At 32.4% G+C, this 23,486-nt stretch overlaps 3 protein-coding genes across 5 annotated transcripts in view; all 3 read left to right on the forward strand.

Moving 5' to 3' along the window:
* Positions 1–3,430, forward strand: part of LOC131849558 (uncharacterized) — a 28,573-nt gene extending 25,143 nt beyond the window's left edge. For 2 of the 3 annotated variants that reach the window (XM_059199647.1, XM_059199648.1), the window contains 2 exons: positions 460–555; positions 1,343–3,430. In XM_059199647.1, coding sequence (XP_059055630.1) covers positions 460–555; positions 1,343–3,201 — 1,955 coding nt within the window. In that variant the 3' untranslated portion in view covers positions 3,202–3,430. The remainder of the gene's footprint in view (positions 1–459; positions 556–1,342) is intronic. The other variant, XM_059199649.1, reaches the window with a different exon arrangement.
* Positions 3,431–6,096: 2,666 nt separating this feature from the next.
* On the forward strand, positions 6,097–12,761 carry LOC131849567 (facilitated trehalose transporter Tret1-like). Its single transcript, XM_059199658.1, has 8 exons — positions 6,097–6,426; positions 7,561–7,790; positions 8,501–8,821; positions 9,244–9,370; positions 10,062–10,145; positions 10,529–10,746; positions 11,315–11,497; positions 12,468–12,761. The coding sequence occupies exons 1-8, from the start codon at positions 6,366–6,368 to the stop codon at positions 12,693–12,695; spliced, it is 1,452 nt and encodes a 483-aa protein (XP_059055641.1). The 5' UTR covers positions 6,097–6,365; the 3' UTR covers positions 12,696–12,761.
* A 1,464-nt stretch (positions 12,762–14,225) lies between these two features.
* On the forward strand, positions 14,226–21,389 carry LOC131849561 (facilitated trehalose transporter Tret1-like). Its single transcript, XM_059199653.1, has 8 exons — positions 14,226–14,391; positions 14,900–15,129; positions 15,583–15,903; positions 17,665–17,788; positions 18,351–18,431; positions 19,170–19,387; positions 20,306–20,488; positions 21,165–21,389. Exons 1-8 carry the CDS (start codon positions 14,331–14,333, stop codon positions 21,387–21,389), a joined length of 1,443 nt encoding a protein of 480 aa, XP_059055636.1. The 5' UTR covers positions 14,226–14,330.
* Positions 21,390–23,486: the final 2,097 nt, after the last annotated feature.

The raw sequence follows: 23,486 nt of genomic DNA on the forward strand, positions 1-23,486 counted from the left end.
TCTATCATATGAATTTAAAGTAATATCTTGAAAGAACTGTACATTGATAGAGATTTAACCATAAATACTAAGAGGGCTTGTAATTAAAGTAACAAGTTTTAGAATAATAATCATTAATAAATTTGTCAAATTAACAAAACATTACTTTTGCTGTTCAGTATGATTTAAAATTTAACAAATGATAAATATTTGCGTATGCCTTATAAGTGATATAACATTGATAACCCTAGTAAACTATCATATTTCAATCATAAATCTTCATACTTTGTTCCTTTTCATTTATAAATGTATTTCCTAATTGTTTAGCCTATTGATTCAGGTCAATTCATCTCATACTAATCTGTTGATTCGAAGCTTTCCTAAAACATCTTATGGCTAATGCTATAGCTGCAGTTATTAGCCGGTGATGGCTTCTTCCACCGTTGGTGATTTTGTTCCTGATGATGAACTGGTTTTCAGCGGATCTGCAGTCAGCACGTCAGGCAGACGCAGATGAGATGGTCTCCAATCTACTGCAGTGGATACAGGGGTTGTATCAGCAGAAAAATAGGAAAGGTCTGCATTGTTGAGTTGTAATTTGAATTTGATTTTTATGAAGATTCTGAATTTGTTATGTATACTGTAAGAAAATAAGAGGCATTTATTTTAGATTTGGTATAATTTAATAATTTGTGTAAACGTATACTTATTTAAAAATCCATATTATTAATAAGTACAGAGTAATATATAATTTTAGATAATTAAAATAATATTAACAAGTAATTTAAATTAGACTAAACAATTTACCGTAAGTTTTCGTGATTGTCGTTATCGTTATTGTCTCCATAAACTACTTCTTAGCATTTTTTTATGATTTATTAAAAATAATTTGAGATGCAGTAAATATGGAAACAATGTGTAAAACTACATAAAATTAGTTGACTATTATTATTATTATGTTTTATTGGTACTATAGTTACACACATATCAGTCGAAGATTACAGCATTGAATATAAACTTTTCGTTATAAGTTTTTCTATTTAATCGTTTTCTCTGATTTATTATCTAAATATAAATATGGTTTTATGCAATAAATTATAAAAACATATATAATTGTGTGTAAATTCTTTTCAGTGTCACTAAGTGCATTATACAAATTACGTAATTTATATTTTACTTTATAACACTATACTTTAGTACTTTACACTGTGTCCACTAAACAAAGCACTATGCAATAAAAGGGGTGTAAAATTTGCACATTATGTCAAAAAGCACTGTATATAACACAGTGACACAGTTCATATTAGCACAAACTATTAACATTTTTGTTAAGCATTCTAATATATTTTTTTACTAATTTCAGCGCGTCAATACTTTGGAGGCAAACCTGAGAAGCCACGGCCTTTTGAACCAGCTAGCTACTTACCACCAACTGGATACCCACCAAGTGGATCCCGGCCTACACCAGCTTACAATGAAGGACCACCGCCTACTAGTCCACCATACACCAGTCCTGGATACCCGTCTAATCAACCAAGCCAACCAGACCAACCGTATTCACCGAGTCAACCATCCTATAAACCAAGTCAACCAACTCAACCTGCATATCAACCTTCACAATCGACACAATCTCCTTACCAGCCAAGCCAGCCTAGCTCTCCATCGTATCAACCAAGTCAACCTGAGTATCAACCTGGTCTGCCAACCTACAATCCAAACCAACCATCCTATCAAACACCGAATCAACCACCTAACCAACCTACTTATCAACCACCCAGTCAACCTACATATCAACCACCCAGCCAACCTACTTACCAACCACCCAGTCAGCCTACATATCAACCACCCAGCCAACCATCATATCAAACTCCCAGTCAGCCCACTTACAGACCTCCTAGTCAGTCTACATACCAACCACCCAATCAGCCCACTTACAAACCTCCTAGTCAGTCCACATATCAACCACCCAATCAGCCCACTTACCAACCTCCTAGCCAACCAACTTATCAACCTAGCCAGCCATCGTATCAACCGCCTCAATCCAGTTACCAACCCAGTCAACCAACCTCTCCTCCCTACAAACCAGATGAAAACACACAGTCACCTTTTGAAGTGCCGTCCCAACCACAGCGACCATCACGACCAGACATCGGAGATGGAAGCTCTTCCTCCTCAACCGAGGATGATAATCGTCATCCACCACATATTCACGCCATCACTGTTGATTGCGGTAAAGACATGATGACAATCAACATTGAGTTCAATAAAGTTTATAATGGCATCATCTACTCTCAAGATCATTACAACCAACCTGACTGCGTGTACGTACGGGAAAACTCCAATCAGATCAAATATTCTTTCACTGTCAGTTTAAACACTTGTGGCACGAGGTTCTTCAGCGACTTCCAGAATGAAGGTCAGGCATATTTAGAAAACGTTTTGGTACTTCAGAATGAACCAGGTATCCAGGAAGTTTGGGATCACATTCGTCGAGTAAGATGCCTGTGGGAAGGCAATCTTACCAAGCAATTAGTTTCCTCGCTTAGTGTTGGCATGTTAAATCAGATCACCAGCAACTTCAGTGGCGATACTGCTATGGCCCGATTAGACATCCAAATAGGACGTGGTCCATTTGCTCCAGAAGCGAACGGTTTGGTCAAAATTGGTGAAATTATGACATTGGTCGTTACTGTAACTGGTGATGCTGGTTTTGATATCTTAGTAAGAGAATGCGTTGCTCGTGACTCTGAAAGTAATCATATTGTACCACTAACAGACAGTAACGGTTGTGTGCTTAAACCTAAACTATTTGGTGCATTCCAGAAGACTAGAGAGACAGGAAACACAGGAGCGTCCATCATTGCATATGCATTCTTCAATGCTTTCAAGTTCCCTGATGAAATGGATTTGATCATCCAATGTGATGTGGAATTATGTAAGACCGACTGTGATGTATGTCCCCTACCTGGAAGCATCGAACCTAGGAGGAGACGAAGAGATATTATTCATGTGGGTAACTCTACTATTGAGCCATCCACGACAATCAGTAAAGGTTTGAGAGTAGTATTCGCTGAAGACCTGCCTTCGGAGCCGACTGGATTTTGTATTTCATCATCAGCAGCATTATGGGGTGGAGTTTTAGTGTTGCTAGGGTCTTTGCTAAGTAGTGTCATGGTATCACTTTGTTGGATGAAATCAAGGGGTTCGAATAAACTTTCTTAATACCGATTAAAACGTATGATAACTTAATAAAAATAATTAAATATAACTCAAATGTGAGTTCAGAGTTATTTGACAACATAAAAAAGTGTTAATTGTTTAAATGTTGTGACATTTGAAAAATAAAACAAATATACCAGCGTATAAAAGAAAAAATCACGTGCCACTATCAAATATAATTTAAAAAAATAAGTATTTTTTACCTGTCACTTCATTTTAACATTTTCTTTGTCCATTGATGAAACAGTTAATTTGTTTTTTAAGTATTTCAACAAAAATGTTGTGATGTATGATTATGATAATATTTCATTTAATTTAATTAACACTGCCAATTTATAATAATAATTATTGTAACAAACTAAACAGATGATAGATATTGTATATTAAGTAAACAAAGTATTTATAGTTACCGAATAAGTATTAATCATAAAAATCATAATTTCGAATGAAAATTCTCTCTGCCTAGTCCGTAAGGGACGTAAAGATAGATTAATAGCTAGAATGAGAGACGGTATGAAAACATTGATTTAAGTCATAAATGAAAAGAAACAGTGTAAATATTAGATTAAGATTTTTTTATTGTAAAATAAAAGAATTGACAAAAAACTGCATATCATATTATTTACATACCAATTTAGAGACTCTTTCGTAAAATTATTTCCTTAATCATACTGCTCTAGGAAACTTCTGTACTTTTAGCAGTGATTAGAGATTTATGTCCTACTACCATTACTAATAATAATTTTAAGAATCAAAAGGATGCTTATGGGCAATTCAGAATTCTGAATGAATTCAGCGGTATTTCCAAGGGTATAGTACGGAAATAAGATTTTAGCAGTAAATTAAATATAAAAAAATTAAAATGATTATGGTTATGCAATAGCTCCACCGACAAGAGCGTAGCTCTTAAATTATGAATGAATGAATATATGAATGAATGGTTAATACATAGAAAAATACCTGAGATGTAAAAGTGGCATATTCAATAAAAATGGATATGGTAGTTTTATTTTGTATAGGTATATTGTGTATAGGTAAAAAGAAAACTATAAAAAAAACTTGGAATACGGAGCTATATAACTAAGTATTATATAAGAATGTTCGCGATTGATACTGAATGCATTCATTAGTCGATGAACCTGACGCTATATTATATTTGTGTGGAAGATTAGTCAAATTGCTAATATAAAATTTGTAGGCGTTCTTTTGAAAAAGAGATGAGTGAGATACATATAGGAGATATTTGCGGCTCACCATTAAGTCATCAGCTACTTTGCCATTTCAATTACTGGTAGACTGGTAACCATTCTTTATGGTTCAAATGCTGCTCCTCTAAAGTTAGGTCAGTACTATATTTGTTTATGCCATGTTTTCTGCAACAATAATGTTTCAAATAATGGGCATTATGGTAAAAAATGGTAGATAAATTTTACAAATTAATAAGAAAATAAAAAAGGGGAAAGGATTCGCAATACGTATGAGTGTGATCCCTAAATATATTTACTGCCACGTAAATTTGACAACGTGGCAGCAAATAAGATATTATCTTGAAGACATTGAACAATAAAAATTTATAACTATCTCTAAATGTAATAATCTAATTATCTTATCTAATTTTATTAAATTAAATATATTAATTAAGCACTGTTGGATATTGAACCATGTATCTAATTCATATAAAAAGTAGTAAATGTTCATTCCACTGGATTACATTTGTGAACTATCCAACAAGGATTTTTCTATTGCCCCCGACATACAACACTTTTCATTTAATTTGTTAACAGTGTACATATAAAATAATATAAAAAAAACCTCATTATAATAACAAATCTTACTAATATTATAAACGTGAAAGTTTGTGTGTAAGGATGGATGTTTGTTACTCTTTCATGCAAAAACTATTGAACGGATTTTGATGAAACTTTACAGTAATATAGCTTAGACGTTAGAATAACATATAAATAACATATTCACGCGCAACCGCGGGCATAGCTAGTAACATGTAAATTGAAAAATAAGTGCAATCACAAGAACTCCTTTTTAATTTTTGCGTTCACAGTTAACAATATTCCTGACTACACCACCTAAAATTTCAGATACAAATAAATAAATAAAAATATTCTCAATATATTTATACTACTTAGATAAATTTAAGAAATTTAATCATGTGAAATAAAATATTGACAAAGTTCTGACGTTTCTTGATTGCGTTGAAAGAAAAAAATATTACACGATTTGATCACAGTACAAATATTTTTTTACCAGCGATGATAATTGCCAAATGTATATATGTATATAAGCTCATTAATTAGGAATGGCTGCACCTATTTGTATTTTTTTTGTTACGTTGATAGTAGTGTTTGAGTGTTCAAACATTCATTCATACGTTTGTATGAATGAATATGTTTGAACATTCGTACAGGATATAAAATTATATACCTCGTGCTTAATAATAAACTGACTTGATTCAAAAGTTACAAATTTTGAAAATACCATCTTTACAAATAATGACTATTTTTCAAAAATTTTAAATGTGTAAGTTAATTCAGTTTCTATTAAGCGCGGTATATACTAAATAGATTTTTCTGTTATTTGTTTCTTCATATACAGTACGAACGTAGAGAGAAGACGATTAAACTGAAAATTGGTCCATTACTACACGTGTAAAGCTGGAGCGGCAAGCTAGTTCTGACTATAATATCAATATATATATTTACATAAAGATTTCCGTCTACACTAACATAATACCTGGTTATTAAACACTTGAATCTTTTCTGTACTCTTATCTGATAAGTGTCGGTAGTTGGAGTAGTCTTACATCAATGTATTTATTAATAAACCCAAGTATCAAATACCACGTTAGTTATCATTAACATATTAATAATAAATTATGTTACAATAACGAGTATTTTTATAATAGTAATAATTGTAATTGTCACGATTTTCTTGACTCTGTATCTGAACCGATAACTTAGTCCTTTCCACTGTTTGTGACATATGTAGTTTATTCTTTTTTGTAAATATTTTTATTGTATAAGATATTTTGTAAAAACAAGAAAGTTTTAATTTAATTTAATGGAAAGGAAAAATAATAAAATAAGAATGTAGAAATATTACAAACTAAATTAACAAAGATTTTTTTTAATAATAAGTGACATTTGTTCAAAATGGACAGTGAGAAATTAAAATCGTCAGCTTTCGCTATACAATGTTGGGGAACATTTTGCAGTATGTATTATTTGTTATTTTTTAAATAAAACAAACTAAATAGTTCCTATTTATTACCTTTGGTTGTCATTACTTTATGTAGGTATATACTTTTATTATACTTTACCATTAGAGGTTTTTTATTACATCACACTATTCGTTTTCATTCTTAACGCTCAATGGCTATAGTATATTTTATAGAATACTAGCTACCCACCCCGGCTTCGCATGGGTGTACATGTATTATATTTATAAACCTTCCTCTTGAATCATTCTATCTATTTAAAAAAACCGCTTCAAAATCCGATGCGTAATTTTAAAGATTTAAGCATACATAGGACTTACAGCAGATGCTGAATGGCCTGGCTGAGTCGTCTCAACGCAGTCTTCGGATGAATTTGGACAAAACCAAGATCATGTTTATACGTATGTAATGATGAGTTGTTATATATTTATTAGCAAACGCTCCAACTAGGTAAAAAAAAATACTTCGTCAAGTCTTCTCGTCGTCGCTACCACAAATGACAAGGTTTTATACCCGTTATGACATACGGTGCCGAAACGTGGACACTGACGATACGACTGGTCCACCAAGAGAGAGCTCAACGAGCTATGGAAAGGCAATTGCCGGTGTTATATCTCGACATAGCTCTTCGTATTTGAGAGTGGCAGTGGGCTGGTTATCTGTCGTAGAACCGATGCTCGCCACAGTAGGCGTGTTCTTCGAATTGGCAAACGTAGTGTATTTGGAGCGACGACATACGTAGGGTTGCGGGTAAAAAATGGAAGAGAAGGAAGATCGTGCCCAGTGGCGTGCCTTGGGAGAATGTCCAGCAGTGGACTGCAATGTGATGATGATGAAATACATAGGAACAGACAGCGAGAGCGACTTTATTTTATACTATGTAATGATGATTGTATAATTAGCATACTAATATATATATATTTTTTATGTCTCACATGTGCCCACAGATTCTGGGTATATTTGAATACCAGGAAGGAAGCGAGCCTAACTCCGCCTTGTATATTAATTCTAGATTGCATAATCTGAGAGTCAGTCAATATATATATATTTTTTATGTCTGGCAGATTGGAACTCGCGATATTTGCATTTAAGAGGCTTTAATATATATTTTTATGTTTATATACTTCCAGTATCATTCCTAGCATGTCAAACGGGATATGTTTTCGCGTGGCCGTCGTACACAACAGATTTCTTCAGATCAAACGAAACTGTACTCTCTAAACCTATGTCTACCTGGGAGATATCACTACTGGGTAGTTTACCAAACATAGGGGGATTAATAGCAACGCCATTTTGTGGTTATGCATTCAATGTGCTTGGTAGAAAATATGCTACAATCTTGTTTGGATTGCCTTACGTTGTGAGTACACTTTGTTATACATACTTGCAATTGACAGTTTTTAGAGAAAATTCTAATTTAGATTATTAAATAAAATTAAAAAAGAGGGCCCTGAGGTTGAAATAAAAAAAATGGTGAGACAAAGTGACCATGTAGTTCGTACTTCGTTTAGATGAACCGCTAACTTATCTGGCATTCGAATGATATAAAAAACTATATATCAAATAAAAAAGCTAGCTCTGAGGTTGAAATAAAAAAAGGTGAGACAGAATGGGTCAATCGCATCCGATAGAAATATTGGACTTTATGTAACTACTGATGTGAGTCAGTATCACTGAATTCAGATGAACCGTCAACTAATCTGCCATCCCAATAACATAAAAAAAACTATATACATATCTGTCTGCTGTCTGTTTCACTTGGACGCCAAAACTACTAAATGGATTTAAATGAAATTTGGTACAGAGATAGTCTAAATTCTGAGAAAAGACACAGGTTCATTTTAAAAGCTAGAGGCCGGAAACTTATTTTTTAGGCTGTTAATCAAATATAAATAAAGAAAATTGGTTAATGGGGTTCAAAACGGAGATGAAAGAGTGAGTCAATCGCAGACGAGTTCCTATTCCGGTAGAAAGAGGATCTTAAACTTTGTATACTGATGTGATGATTCAGATGAACCGTCAACTGTCTGCCATTCTCTATATACTTATACGATTCTTTTTAAATTCCAGATGGCATGGGCAATAATTTCGTTGACCACAAACGTAACTCTTATACTCATAGCTATGACGGTGGCTGGAATAGGTATAGGAGGGCAAAACGTTTCCCTCATTTACATATCAGAAATATCACATGCCTCTATTAGAGGAGGAATGACTGCGTGTTCATCTTCGGGCTTTTTTCTCGGTCTTCTAATATCCTATGTTCTTGGAGGATATCTAACGTATTATCAAGTTGTATATGCGCATTTGACATTATCAGTAGCTGGTATGTTGCTGCTTATGTTCCTCAAAGAATCTCCTGTTCATTTAGTACGTGTTGGCAAAGAAGAGGTAAGAATAAATCAACATAAATTAAATAAATATAATCAGAGCCGAGAATATCTTAGTTTAATCAATTTATATTTATGACAGACGCTACGGTAATGAAAAAACAAAGAACAAACAAAATTAATCCAAGAAATGACGCCGGCAAAAGTGTCATTGCATTCAAATGTAATCAACATATGATTGAGTTCTAACCTTTATCGTGTTGATTTTTAATATTCCATCAGGATTAAAAGTCGGATTACAAGGAAAATAAGAAATTGGGCGGCAGTCAATACTTTTAAATGAAATGAGGGTGAAATCTTAAGATACATCTAGTAGGATATAAAAGTGAAAGTGAACTATATAATTGTGTACAAAGACGTATTAAAGCCATATGCTTTAATTCAACATTTTTAACATGATTTAACGTATTTTTTTTTATGCAGGAAGCAGCTAAATCTATAGCGTTTTACAATCAAGTTGATATATATTCAAAAGAAGTAGAGATAGAGTTACGAAAAATAAGATTACAATTAGATCCAAGATTGGAGAAGATTCTTGCCGAGCAGCAAGGTAAAATGTTTATCCATTATTATGTAACTTACTTCACTACGCGGTTCCACAGTCCCCTCTGGAAACTATCGTCGTTAAACCAGTGAGGAATTTAAACGCTTACTGACCTGATTTCATGTTCATCGTATTATCCTTTACTAATACCTCACCAGTACACATAGCTAGAGCAATCGGGTGGATAACATTATGATTAAAAAAAGAAACCGACGACCCAAAGATTCCCCAGGAGTGAGGAGGAATATCCCAGGAGTGGTAACGAATATTTTAATTTAGCATAAATAATGGATATTGATAGTTCCTATATTTAAGGATATGTCTATACTAATATTATAACGCCGAAGAGTTTGTTTGAACGTGCTAATTTCAGGAAGTACTGGGTCGAATTGATTTTTTTGTGTTGGATAGTCCATTTGGCGAGGAAGGCTTTAAGCTATATGACATTACGACTAATAGAAGCGAAACATCAGTGAAAAATGTTTCAAAAACGGAGAAAATTATTCATATTTGAGAGCTTTAGTTGCGCAGCGCGAACGAAGTCGCGAGCACTGCTTGTACTATATAAAGTTAATTTAAATTGAAATTATATATAAATCATGTTAATAAAGTTGTATATAATCAAATAAATATTAAATGTGACATTGATTTGATTAATATTATAGCAATATTTTCATGAATTACGAATAAATTTCAGATCCCGAAGTTACAAGTGAATTGTTAAATGAAAAATTAGGGAAGGATCTTGAAATAAATAAGGAATCACCTTGGAAGATATTAAGTAAGTGTATTTTAATACTATTGAAGGTAACAAAGAATAGCTTTAAACACAGTTTAAAAAAATTTTAGGTTTGCTATTACTAGTTGTATTCAGCGGTGTCGCCTGTTTGGAATACAATCTATGTTGTTCTCTTACATGAATTGAATTTCATTAATAACTTAAGTAATACATCAGTGGTGAATGATTTTTTTAAAATTAATAGTCCATGTCTTCATGATTACCGGAACTTAATTTGTCTTTATTTTATATGTAAATTAGACTGAAATTAATATTTAGCCGTTTAGTCGAGAAAACAAACACAGTGTGTCTAAGAAAACAGGCAAACACAGTTCCACAATATAATACTATAGTATGACTGAAAGATAATGCTATTTCTTCTGCAGGATCATCGAAATCATCAAAGCGAGCGCTGGTTACTGTACTTGTAGTGATGACGTTGACTCTTCTGATGGGCTGCATAGTTCTTCAAGTTTATGCAGAGCCTCTGTTCAAAGACGCTGTACCTTCGATGCCACCAAATATGTGTTCAATATTTTTAGCAATCGACTTCTTCATAGCCAGTTTTGGATGCGTGTTGGTCGTTGACAGATTTGGAAGGAAGGTAAATAAATCTCCTAACTTCTAACAATAGATCCGAGTTACCACAAGTCTCTGTAGTAGATCTATATGAATAAAGATATTTTGGTTTGATTTTTAATAGGCTATTGAATTAATAAGTAATAATTTAGGTTTTTTAATGAATGATAATGAAATGGTGCACCCGCCTTCGCTAACGGTTTACGCTGGCGTGGTACCAGTGGAGGATTATAAGACGAGCATGAGGTCAGGTCAGTTAGCCTATCATGACAAATTCACCAGTAATTTATCACGATGTTTTCCAGGGAAAACGCGTGGAGGTCAACCTGATATGGTACATTAGTAATGGGATTATAATTCCACTGACAATCCCCTTCCCCTAATAATTTAGGTTAGAATAAACAAGTTACGTAAACTTTTTCTTGTTGTATTAAACAAATATTAAATACTTCCGTCTACGTTATACGCTGACACGGTACCATCGCAAGATGACCATAAAATTTGGTTAGTTAATCATTCATGGAAAGTTCACCACGATGGTTACCTCTACCAAAGTTGTTTGGCGGCTGAAATAGGCTGTTTTTTGTTCACAGAAACTGTTCGTCATCACATCACTAGCATGTGGTATCTGTACGTTGCTATTGGGCAGTCAATTGCAACTGCACTGGGCGCCACATTGGTTCACAGCGTTTTTAATATACGCGTTCAGTTTTACATTCTCGTTGGGATGTGGCATGATACCATTTGTGCTGATGGCTGAGGTGTTCCTACCCGAGGTAATATCTAAAAAAAAAAAACAATAGAAACCGTAAACAATTCACACAACGCTAACTAGACTTAAGCTAAGTAGAGCTTGTGTTATGGGCGCTAAACAATTGATAGGAATACTTAAATACTTTTTTTTGGCACTAATTTATCGCAAATAATGATTTCATTTAATTTACATTACTGCAATTATTGTAAAGAGCCAAAATATTTTCAAAAATACCGCCTGTCTTACTACCAGGTAAATGAAATTACAGATGATGTAATATATGTATAAAGGATAATTAACACTCAGAAATAATGAGCCTTTCAATAAGTAAAATGTTTAAAATAGGAAATAAATGGATTGGCAAACATTTTAGACCCACCTGATGGTAATTGGTAACTTTCATCTATGTGGCGAAACTGTAACTACCATATAGTAATTTTTGTAGCTGTGACGTGGTCGTGTGGAATGAGTAGTCATGCTCACTAAAATGTCCAGAATGTGGCGGCGTGGTCGGCCGGGTCATCTACACACGTCATACTCGTGAACGAGTGCTGCTTGTAGTTGTTTGTTGTACTGGTTTGCTCTTATCATGGACATGTGACCCACTTGTTGTTTTGAACTTTCATCTACAAAATTTGCAACACCATTCTGGAAGATAAAAAACAAATTGTTATGACTATTCAAAAGTGCTTAAATTAAGTTTATTTGAATAAATGATTTTCTATTCTATTCTATTCTATTCTACACACGTAACCAGCAGTATGGACGTCACGTTGTTTTGAACTTTCATCTAAATTGCCATTCTGGAAGACAAAGATGTCTTTAATCTTTGACTTCACCTCATAAACGAAACACAGTTTACAAAGCAATCTGCTTGGCGCCTGTGACGTATAATAGGTGCAACTCAACTACCTACACAGATGACTTTTTACAAAGTTTACCTTAGTGAGATTTATTGTTTTTGTGCATAAAAAACTTTTTTTTAATTTTAGGTCAGGGACATATGCAGTAGTATAGGCCTATCAATTATGTGGATGGGTAACTTTGTCACTCTTCTAGTCTTCAATCCCTTAGTTGAGCAGCTCGGCCTGGGTCCAGTGTTCTACATTTTCTCCGCCATCTGTTTCTTTACGTCTGTCTATGGTCAATTCAGATTACCAGAGACAAAAGGACTATCAGTGGATGCTATACAAGTGTTATTTTTAAAGAAAAAGAAATAAATCGAAGTGGTTTAATAGTGATTATTAGTAGAATTGGTGTATATTTATTACTTACTTTTTATGAAATTTTATATAAAAATTATTAGGTGACAATAAATAAATGTAAATAGTAATGTTAGGAACGCCAAGAGGTTTTTGAATCTATAACCCTAACTACCGACAACTGGAGTTCTCATTTTAGTTCCATATGTAATAATGTTTTATTTGGTAAAAATATCTGCATTATTATTTATCTAAATGCGAATATCAGATGACGATATTCCATCCTGCATTTTTCCAGAAACTTTTTGCCCGGCACATTGAGGAATCACCTTCCAGCAATGGTATTTCCGAAACGATACGATATTGAAACCCTCTAGAAAAGAGCTTACTCCTTTTTAAAAGGACGGCAACGCACGTGCATTTCCCCTGGTGTTGAGGGAGCTCATAGGCGATAATCACTTACCATTAGGAGAGCAGCAAACTCGTTTAACCTCATATATATGAAAAAATATTGTTATATATTGGTAGGAAATATAGATTATTTTTTTATAAATATTTTTGTATTAATTACCAAAAATAATAAAAAGTAAATATTTTCTTTTTATTATTTTTGGTAATAAATAAATTATAAAATGTTCTCGATGTATAATTTAGACAAGAAATTTAATTATTATTGTTAAATTCATTAATTATTACTGTAATAAATATAATTTGTTGCTTGAGACTATTTCTATAGCCGAGTGCATACTACGATTACATAGCTTCTCTATGTCTCTGTCATTATTTTTATTATGAAGAAGTGAACTTTAGTCTATTCAGAAATATGAACAAGAAGTACTTAGTACCTTTCGTATTCTTTATTTATATATTGGAAATAAAGAAGAAATATACTCGTTTGCTGAGAGAATTATATATTGTTTTATTATATGTCATACTACTTTTTTAATACAATAAAAACAGCCATTTTACGATATATCATAAAATACACTGTTTTCCGCATTCCTCCTGTGTTTCCATTCGAAAATTATACTATCCATAGTATAATTTTTCAACTTAGAAGAATGAAGTTGGAAAGTCCATACTATGCTATATCAAACCTGTAAACTAAATTATACCTTGTAATGAGAGGATCAATTATTAAGTTGCGACAAAGATTTTTATACTTATTATTGAGTACAAAATCTTACTCTAATGAGCTGATAATGAGTAACGTCGTAATTTTGGTAATTTGATGGTAAGTTATTGTGTCTCAATATCTCGTAATACCAGTGCTATATTATAGGTACTTCACCTTTTAAACAAACAAACAAACTCAAAGCTATTGGTAGAAATATTTGCCTAAACAACGTTGAAAATTCTAAAGAAGGGACAATGACATTAAAATTACAGAATATAACTATCACAGTACACAAAAATCAAAAGTACACAAGTAAAGCTATTGTTTATGATATGTCTATTGTCATTAACATAATCTATCCATTATAGTAATCTATATAACAATGTTGGATCACGTCGCGTCGTAAAGATAATGGTTAGACTGAATGTTAAAATGATATACTATAGCACAAGTTAACATTAATTAAGTTAGTAAGTGGTGGAGAGTTCCTACAGCTCTTCATATTTAAATTATTTATCGACAAATAAAGTATAAAAATGACTGGAGAGAAAGTGAAATTTTCCGCCATTATTGTTCAAGGATTGGGCACATTGGCCAGTAAGTTATTAATTTATATTTATTTATTTATCAATAATCATTAGCTTTTCGTTGTTTGTGATTTAAATGAGGCAAAGTTTAAAAAAGGTAAATTTAATACAAAGTTGCGTGCGTGGGTATTTCTATACGTCCGTTGTGCTGTTTATGTATACTGGCGATAATTACCACTTTCCATCAAGTATCGGTCATACGGTCACTAAATTGTTTGTCCTTTACTTCAGATAAAAACGTAAAAAGAAAGATTCCTTACAAGAACTATTTTTGTTATATCATTAATAACCCAGGACAATTCCCACAGAATCATTTAGATTCTAGTTAGGCCGGACTTGTGTTATGGATACCTTACTAATAAAATTATCTAAATACATTTATATAAATGAACACTGATGTTTGCATCGTGCAAGAAATCGAACCCGCGTCCATCGGAAGTAATGCGATGGGTTAAACTTCTAGACCACTAAGATGTCTACCTAAAGAGTCATATATTTTTTGATGTATTTCCTTGCAGTTTCCCTTTTGATGAGTCTCACAGGATTCGTCTATGCGTGGCCATCGTACACAGCCGCCAACTTTATGTCCAATGACACAGTCTTATCAGCACCCATGTCACAAACGGAGATGTCACTGTTGGGAAGTTTGACAAACATTGGAGCATTAATTGTAACACCATTCTGTGGTTATGTTCTCAATAAAATTGGTAGGAAGTACGCGGCTATGCTGTTTGGAATACCATTTGTGGTACGTGTTTTTTTAATGTAATTGGAATGGATATTTGCCATTATAACTAACTGCCCATTTGATGGTAAGCGGTAACAATTGCCTATATGCATGAACAGCACTACCGATATCACGTTACCATGCGACCCATCATACCATTCGTACGTTCCAATTCCAGAGAATTAAGGTGTCATGACTCTTACTTTATAATTCGATTATAGTCCTTTTTTTATGTTATTGTCTCTTATAAATATTAACAAGACTATGGACATAATAAAATGAAATTGTACTACCTATATGATAGGAATGGGTATCCTAAGTATTCTCATTTCTGAGGACTAAGATCTCATATTTCCGTATCCTGCAATTTAACTTTCAAACCATAGCACAGCGTATAAGACAAGCTGCTTGCCGGTAGAATAAGAGGACTCACGTAGACGGTTTTGTACAAAATCTCCTACTTGGTGTTTCCAGATTGCTTGGACAGTAATATCTTTTACGACTCATGTGCCCCTGGTACTTGCATCAGTTGGATTTGCTGGCGCTGGCGCTGCGGGTCAAGTGGTTTCGGCTGTGTATATATCTGAAATATGTCAAGATTCTATAAGAGGTGCCCTGGCATCGACTGTGGCATCGTGTTACTTCATTGGATTACTGGTATCATATGTACTGGGCGGTTACTTATCATATCATCAAGTGGTGAAGACACATTTGATTATATCGATCCTTTATATATTGATGTTGGCGCTACTCAAGGAATCTCCTGTTTTTCTGGTACAAAAGGGAAAACTTGAGGTAAGGTTACACTAATTCCACTATACTATATCATCATTACCAGTCTATACCAATATTATATTATTTCTAGACTTTTTCATACACTCAGCCCGAGTGGACAGGGAAGTGAGCAGCGCGAGAGTGTATACACGAGTGGAAACACTTTCCATGCTATTAGCGCTGCCACTCGCGCTGCCCGGCGCTCCCTCGATTGGCGATTTTTCGTGCGCGAGTCAAAGGACTGGCAGCACGAGTGGCAGCGTGTTTTTACATTCAGCCCTCTCGCTCAGTTGTCGCCCAGCAATATTTCCGGCAGCGCGATTGGCAGGGGAAGCGGCTGAATGTAAACGTAGCATAAAAATTGCGCTAGGTACGCTTTAACTATTTAACAAGTTTTTTAAATTTTCTTAATATATTCAATTATAGTAAGTTAAAATTCAAGCATTTAAATGTAACTGATTAAGAACTACTACTTCGTCTGCGTTACATATTGGTTGAAGCTTGATTTTATATAGCCTACATAAATTAGCTATCGAACAGTATAATAAATTTTCAAAACAGCAGTTCCTAAGACAACTAAACAAATACTTCACTTTTGTAAAAAAATGTATAGAGGTTTCAAAAGAAGAATATGTTACACATACAGAATTAGCAAAATAATAATTATTAAAATCAATAAATAAAGTTACCGACGTACAGTAACGAATTAATGCTTGATACAATTTAAATTACAGTCCTTATTTACCAACCTTGTTTATTATAGAAATAAACTAACATGCCTGCTATCCCAGATGTTAGAATCATTATCAACGATGATGATGATGTGGTGAACGCAACACATCCACTATTTCGATGAGTATATTTTAATGGCGAGCCTACTGCCTTCTCTAGGAATATTTTTTAGTTTGATAGTGTTTGCTTGATATTCAGTCAGAAATATAAATTAATATACAATTTTTTTTGGTGTCAGTATCACTCGGGTGTAAATCATCATTCATCCATACAGGTTATGATTGCCCAGTACCTAGTAGCTAGTGAGTAGACCTTTCGAATTACCACATTCTTTGAATTAAAAAGGTCTTTATTAATTAGTCTATAAATAAAGACAAACGTAACGACTATTATAAAACAAATAAAGTAAAGCTACAAAATTATATTCACAAGTAAACAATACGTAAGATAAGGTACGCTGCAAATAAAATTAATGAATATACTAGGAGGTAAAACTTGATAAAATTATATAGGAATACAAAGTGTGACGAACCTAAGGAAAACCCAAGATCAAACTGGATATATACATATGTGTAAAGCTTATTGTGTTATAAATCTGTATTACTATATTATCTACATACATATATACTAACTGATCTCGCGATTTAGTATAATTAATTTTATCATTTGTAAACCGATTGGAATAAAATGAACGAAATTTTAGCATAATATATTATTGAAAACTGTATCTAAATTCTTTAAAACTTAGACAATGCCTGCACAAAAGCACAGACAAACACAGAAAAACCCTAACAGCACGTTGTTGGAGAGCCCCTATAATAGTTTTTCTCATATGTCTTTGACAGCGATCACTTAATTTTTATTATTATTTTTGCATATTTATTTCGGTTCATTTGAACTGACATGACGAGGATTACAAAGATCACCATTCAGTAAAGGTGTCTCCAGAGAGACATACCACCTGTAGTATTGTTCATTTATATAAATAAATGACGGTATCAAAAATTTTGATATTTGAACTATACGTTTTAAAAAATATATATATTTCAGGATGCAGCGAAATCAATAGCTTTCTACAGACGAGTAGACGCAAATTCCAAAGTAGTTGAAACGGAGATAAAAAAAATTAAATTGCTATTAGATCCAAGGATAGAGAGGCTATTACAGGAAAAAGGTAATAAAACAAGAGATCATTCTGTAATACTAAAATAAAGATAAAAATGACTAAGGTCTAAGTGCAATAGAGGATGCTACGTATGATTAGGTACATAAATTCATAAAACATTGTTATAATTAGAAATAATTAAGAAGTATTAATTATTTCCTTAATATAAGCTAATATTTCTTTATTGAATAGAGATAATTATAATAAATTCTTACACCAAGATGTGCGATTACGACAACGTTGATATTCCTGAAGGTTAAGATATCATGCCATCGTACACAGTAATTTCACTGTCCAACGTCATTCTTAAAAATGAAATACAGTTATTTCTACCATTGTATGGTGGTAAAATAAGTAAACTAGATGAAACCTGCAGACGACTTTGAATAAAGTATAACATTCACTTTATGTTATTTTGAAACTCCAGATGTAAGAAGTTTACATACTGTTTTAAGATTTCAAAATAATATTAAAAACGTACCTATTTAAGTTAGAACATTTCTAGCGAAATGTGATTATGAATCTAATAGTATTTTCATAAACAATGAAATAATTGTTTATTGTATTACAGATATAAATGCAGTTGAAACATTACTCGACAACAAAGGCACCGATGAAGAAATGAAAACTGAATCACAGTGGAAATTTCTTGGTGAGTAGCTTTTAATCATGAATGTATGTATGTACATTTGTGTACTTGTATTATTAAGATAAAACAGAAAATGTATTCTTGTGTATTATAATACAAAGCAGAACATGAGACAATTTTAGTTGTAATTTTTAATATTTGCTATTACTTATTATATAAATATTTAGTAGGTAATTTTCTTTGTGTATGTCTTTATAATGTAAAATGTTATTTATGTACTTTGTAATTAATTTATTTTTTGTAGTATTTTGCTTTTTATGTTTTGAACAAACATCATGTGTGATAATATCATATTAATACTGCTTCCGATGTTCTTAATGTTATTTATATTCATCCGTAGTTTCTTTGGTCAGTGTTTATGTTGAGATTTCATATAAAGGTGGTATTAGAATGATCTTCGCAGAATATTTTATTAAATATAAGTGGTCAAAGAGGAGAAACAATGAAATTTGTGTTAGTTTTAATATGTCGTCTACTAGAAAAGTTGGCACAGTATATATATATTTATTTATTTTTGTAGTTTGATTTTATAGTCAATAGATGGCGTTCTACAAATTTAGAAGTTGCGGGCATTGCTAATCATATTTCGTTTATATTAATATGTCAATGCCCGCAATGATGAAATGAACTTCCAAGTTAAGTTTGATCATTGTTACATGAGGTATAAGTTTTACCATGTTTATGACAGATGTAATATTTTCCCTGTCAACAATATTTTTTAATTAATTATCATTTTTTCAGCGAAGTCGTCATCTTCAAAACGTGCTCTCTTATCATGTTTGGTAGTTATGTCTACCACGATATTGATGGGGGCAATTGTACTTCAAGTGTATGCAGAACCACTCTTCAAAGAAGCATTACCGTCAATGGAATCAAACCTATGCTCTATTTTACTCGCCTCTGACTTTTTGGTGGGAAGCCTGATATGTGCTTTAATGTTGGACAGGCTGGGACGAAAGGTATAAATTACTATTATTTTTACTTCTGCAAAATTATTAAGATAGAATTTATACAAAATCTTCATGGGCGCCTTTGTATCACATACTCGTAGTTGAGTCGCCAAGCAGCCTAGTTTTGCAACTTATATTTTGTTTGAAGGATATGAAACGACAATTAAATTACAGGATACGGGATCTTGACATTATAGTTCTCCGGAATAGCGCATTACAAGTATAACGTGCATCACATATACGCTACCTCGTATATAGGCGATGCTTGCCACTTACCATCATATTTGCCGTCAGTTTAATTGTTTTTTCATCACATGAAAATTGATTTTTGCGTATTTATAATGTAAAATATTACTTCAGAAATAAGTTTTATGATAGCAATTAATATTTTTACACACAAAACTAATAATTGTGACTCGATTTTCATGAAATACTTAACAGAATTTAGAAAAAAAATCTGTTATAACAAACTATACTTTCAACGTTTTAATTTCGTTTTAAATAAAGTTTGTGGTTGAAGCTAAAGAATTATACATTACAATCCATGAAATGGTTATACGCGGCCTGGCCAAAATTGATTCACTCGAAATTTCAATTTGGAGTGATCATAGATTAAGAATTTCAATTGTAAACGGTTATGAGACAATAAAATAAGAAGCTTAGTATAGTACAATGAAATAAAGAAAACAAATTAAGAAGAACACGAACCGTTCGTCTGTGCAAAAAAAAAAATCAAATTTATGACCTCTTCTTGCATATTACTCTGTAAAAAGTCGGAACACGTTGCTAGTATTAATAATCATGAAATTCCTTAAAAGTAAAAGATTATTGAATTCAAATTTTAACCAATAATTTGTTTTAAAATTATTTTCTTCTCTAATCCAAATGTTTTCTAAATGTCTAAAGAAATCAATCAATCGTTACCAGGCTTTACTGACGTCATCATCAATTGCATCCGGTATCTGTGCGTTGCTACTTGGAACACAACTGTGGTTTCACTGGGCACCAGTCTGGTGTACAGTGGTCCTGATATATTCATACTGCTTTGTATATAACTTGGGAGCAGCTGTAGTACCGTTTGTGTTGCCTGCTGAAGTATTTCTACCAGAAGTAAGTATTGTCTGTTGGACGAATTCTGATTTATCGATATTAAATGTAAATGCGAAAATGTCCATTTGTGTGTATGTTTGTTACAATTTTATGACTAAATAGATTTAAATAAAAGTTCTCCATTTGTACCTTTAATTGTGTATTCATTTGACAAATTAATAAATGTAGGCTAAGTTTTATTTTGAAAATAATCTGATAAAGTGAAATAGCGGATGAAAGTTGTTGCAAACAAAGTTGTGGATAACAGATATTATTACAAAATACTAGCTGTGCCTGCGGTTTTACCCGCATAAAATTTATAGCCTATATGTTATTCTGATGTACAAGCTATACCTAATAATGTGAAGTTTCATCAAAATCCATACAGTTTTTGCGTGAAAAAGTAACAAACATTAATAAATACTCACAAACTTTCGCTTTTATCATATTATTAAAATTAAGATGTGCAAAAGCAGATATAAATATAAAATCACGACTGTTATCGACGTCTTGGTGAACGCAACAATTAACAAGCTCGCATTTTGATGGGTATATTTGAATCTGTTGTAGCAGGAGCGAGCCCATCGCCATCTCTGGGATTATTTCTGAAATATCGTCTGGTTTGTTATCCAAACCGATAGACCACAAGGATTGTCGTTTAATATGTATTACAATAATTGTATTTTTCTAATTCCAGGTACGTGGTCTTTGTAACAGTCTCGTGTTAGGTGTTGCGTGGACAATGAATTTCATCACTCTCATCATATTCAACCCGTTAGTAACCTATTTAGGATTGGGTCCACTTTTTTGTGTATTCGCTGTCGTGTGTTTCATTGGAGCCCTGTATTCTCATTTATGTGTTCCAGAAACTAAAGGGCTATCAGCTGATGCTATTCAGTTGTTATTTTTAAAACGCAAATAATTATGCTCTGTAGTTTTACATGCGTTAATTTAAAAATGATGGCAGTCACCTTGTGCATTGGTTATTACTCCTTTTTTTTATATTTACTCGGCTTCTAAAGGATCGCAGCGTGATGTTGAAAAGCCTAAGACCAATTTTTAAAGAATTAGAGTACAAAATGTAGTAAGGTTTTATTATTATAGCGATTGTAGCGTTTGAACTAATTTTAAATATTTCGTTCAAACACTAGCTTTATATTTTAATATATATCATTCTATGTATCTTTGTCACTTAACTCTTACTAAACGGCTGGACCGTTTTAGATATATATCATTAGAGTACAAAATGTAGTAAGGTTTTATTATTACAGCGATTGTAGCGTTTGAACTAATTTTAAATTTCGTTCAAACACTAGCTTTATATTTGAATATATATCATTCTATATATCTTTGTCACTTAACTCTTACTAAACGGCTGGACCGTTTTAGATGAAATTTTATGTGCATATTCAAAGGTTCATGGATTGGTTTAAAATACAATTGGACCCGATGGTAGGCGCTGTTTTTCCGGACAGCACGACGTCTGCCGAGGACACGGATATTTGTATAAATTAGGCTTATACTGATATAAGTTGAAAAATAGCATCTTTTTTAATTTTTAATCTTTAAATTATACTCTTTGTATGAATGCTTACCAATTTCAGCCAGATAATATAGATATAAAAGAATTTCCTTCTGAAGAATAAGATACGGCAATAAAAAATACAGCCCACGGTGGCATCACACCATAGTCCTTCAGAATGTTTAGAAAAATTGTAGATATTTATTGGTTGGTTGACATTAGATAGATAGATAAAGAATAATCTATTTGTAACTACAGCTTTGTTGAATTTGGTGAAATAAAAAAATTAAGGAATTGAATAAAATTATTTAATTTTGTCAAATCAATGAATGTAGCTTTTAGAATTAATATGCCATAACAATACAGGATGATCGTAAAGGCATAGTCAACGGGTAAAACCAATTTTATAATGAAACAAAGTGGAAATCTCACAATAAATTTTGAATTACTTATACTATGTATGTTTAAATGAAGTTCTTTTCTTTTTAGTTTTTAAATTTATTTAGTTTCATGAGCCTATTATCATTGGCTTAAAACTAATGTTGTATAATATGTGAATTATCTTTACCTAAATATTAAGTGTTATTTAAATAAGTCGTTATTTAAGATATTTTTAGTAATTAAGTAGACAATAATCATTTTGTAATGTAAATATAAAATTTTTGTGATTTATATTTTTAGCATTAATACCCAAAATATTAGGAAAACAAAGAATGAAATGCTCATACTTTTTACCATATATCTGTAAGTTGTACAAAGAAAGAAAATGATAGTCAGTCATAAGGAACAGTGACTTCAATGCGGTCCGGTTCTGGAATACAGTAATACCTGAGGAATGATGTGCTTACTTACTTGAATTCATGTTTATCCTATCATCCTCCACCGACACCCTGCCATCGAATAGCATTAGCTAGGTGTGTGTACCATTTCGTTATTATCCATAAAAAAACTTATAGGTAAGTAGGTATATATAAATTTGCAAACGTTTATTGGAACGCCTAAAATTTTACGATAGCAAATTTACTTTCACGCTATTCTGGTATTATTTCTTTGAATGCTAACATTAATTACCGAGGTATACTTTATACAGAGAAGAGCGGATGAATAAAATGCGTCTTATATTTTTTGTTTACTATTACCATTTTAAACTAACAAATACAATAAAAATACGTTAAATCAATAACAAAACATTAAGTACACTATAGTAGACGTACAAACTCAAAATAATTGTACTATTAAATTATTACAAGGCATTGCAGTATAGGTACCACTGTGTATAAAAGTTTTGGCAATAAAAATAAAGTGTTACTAATTAATAAAAAACTGAGAAAATGGGAATCATAAACAATAAGTAAAATGTTCCTATTATCTTTTTAACAATGAATTAATTATGTGTTTCAATATAGTAGTTAAAACGATAAAATATTACGTACAAATTGTTTCACCCGCATGAAATTTATAGCCCGTATGTGTTATTTTAATGTAGAAACTAAATTA

Source organism: Achroia grisella, unplaced genomic scaffold (assembly GCF_030625045.1).
Source record: "Achroia grisella isolate CSIRO2021 unplaced genomic scaffold, CSIRO_AGI_Agris_v1 utg660, whole genome shotgun sequence".
Classification (NCBI taxonomy): domain Eukaryota; kingdom Metazoa; phylum Arthropoda; class Insecta; order Lepidoptera; family Pyralidae; genus Achroia; species Achroia grisella.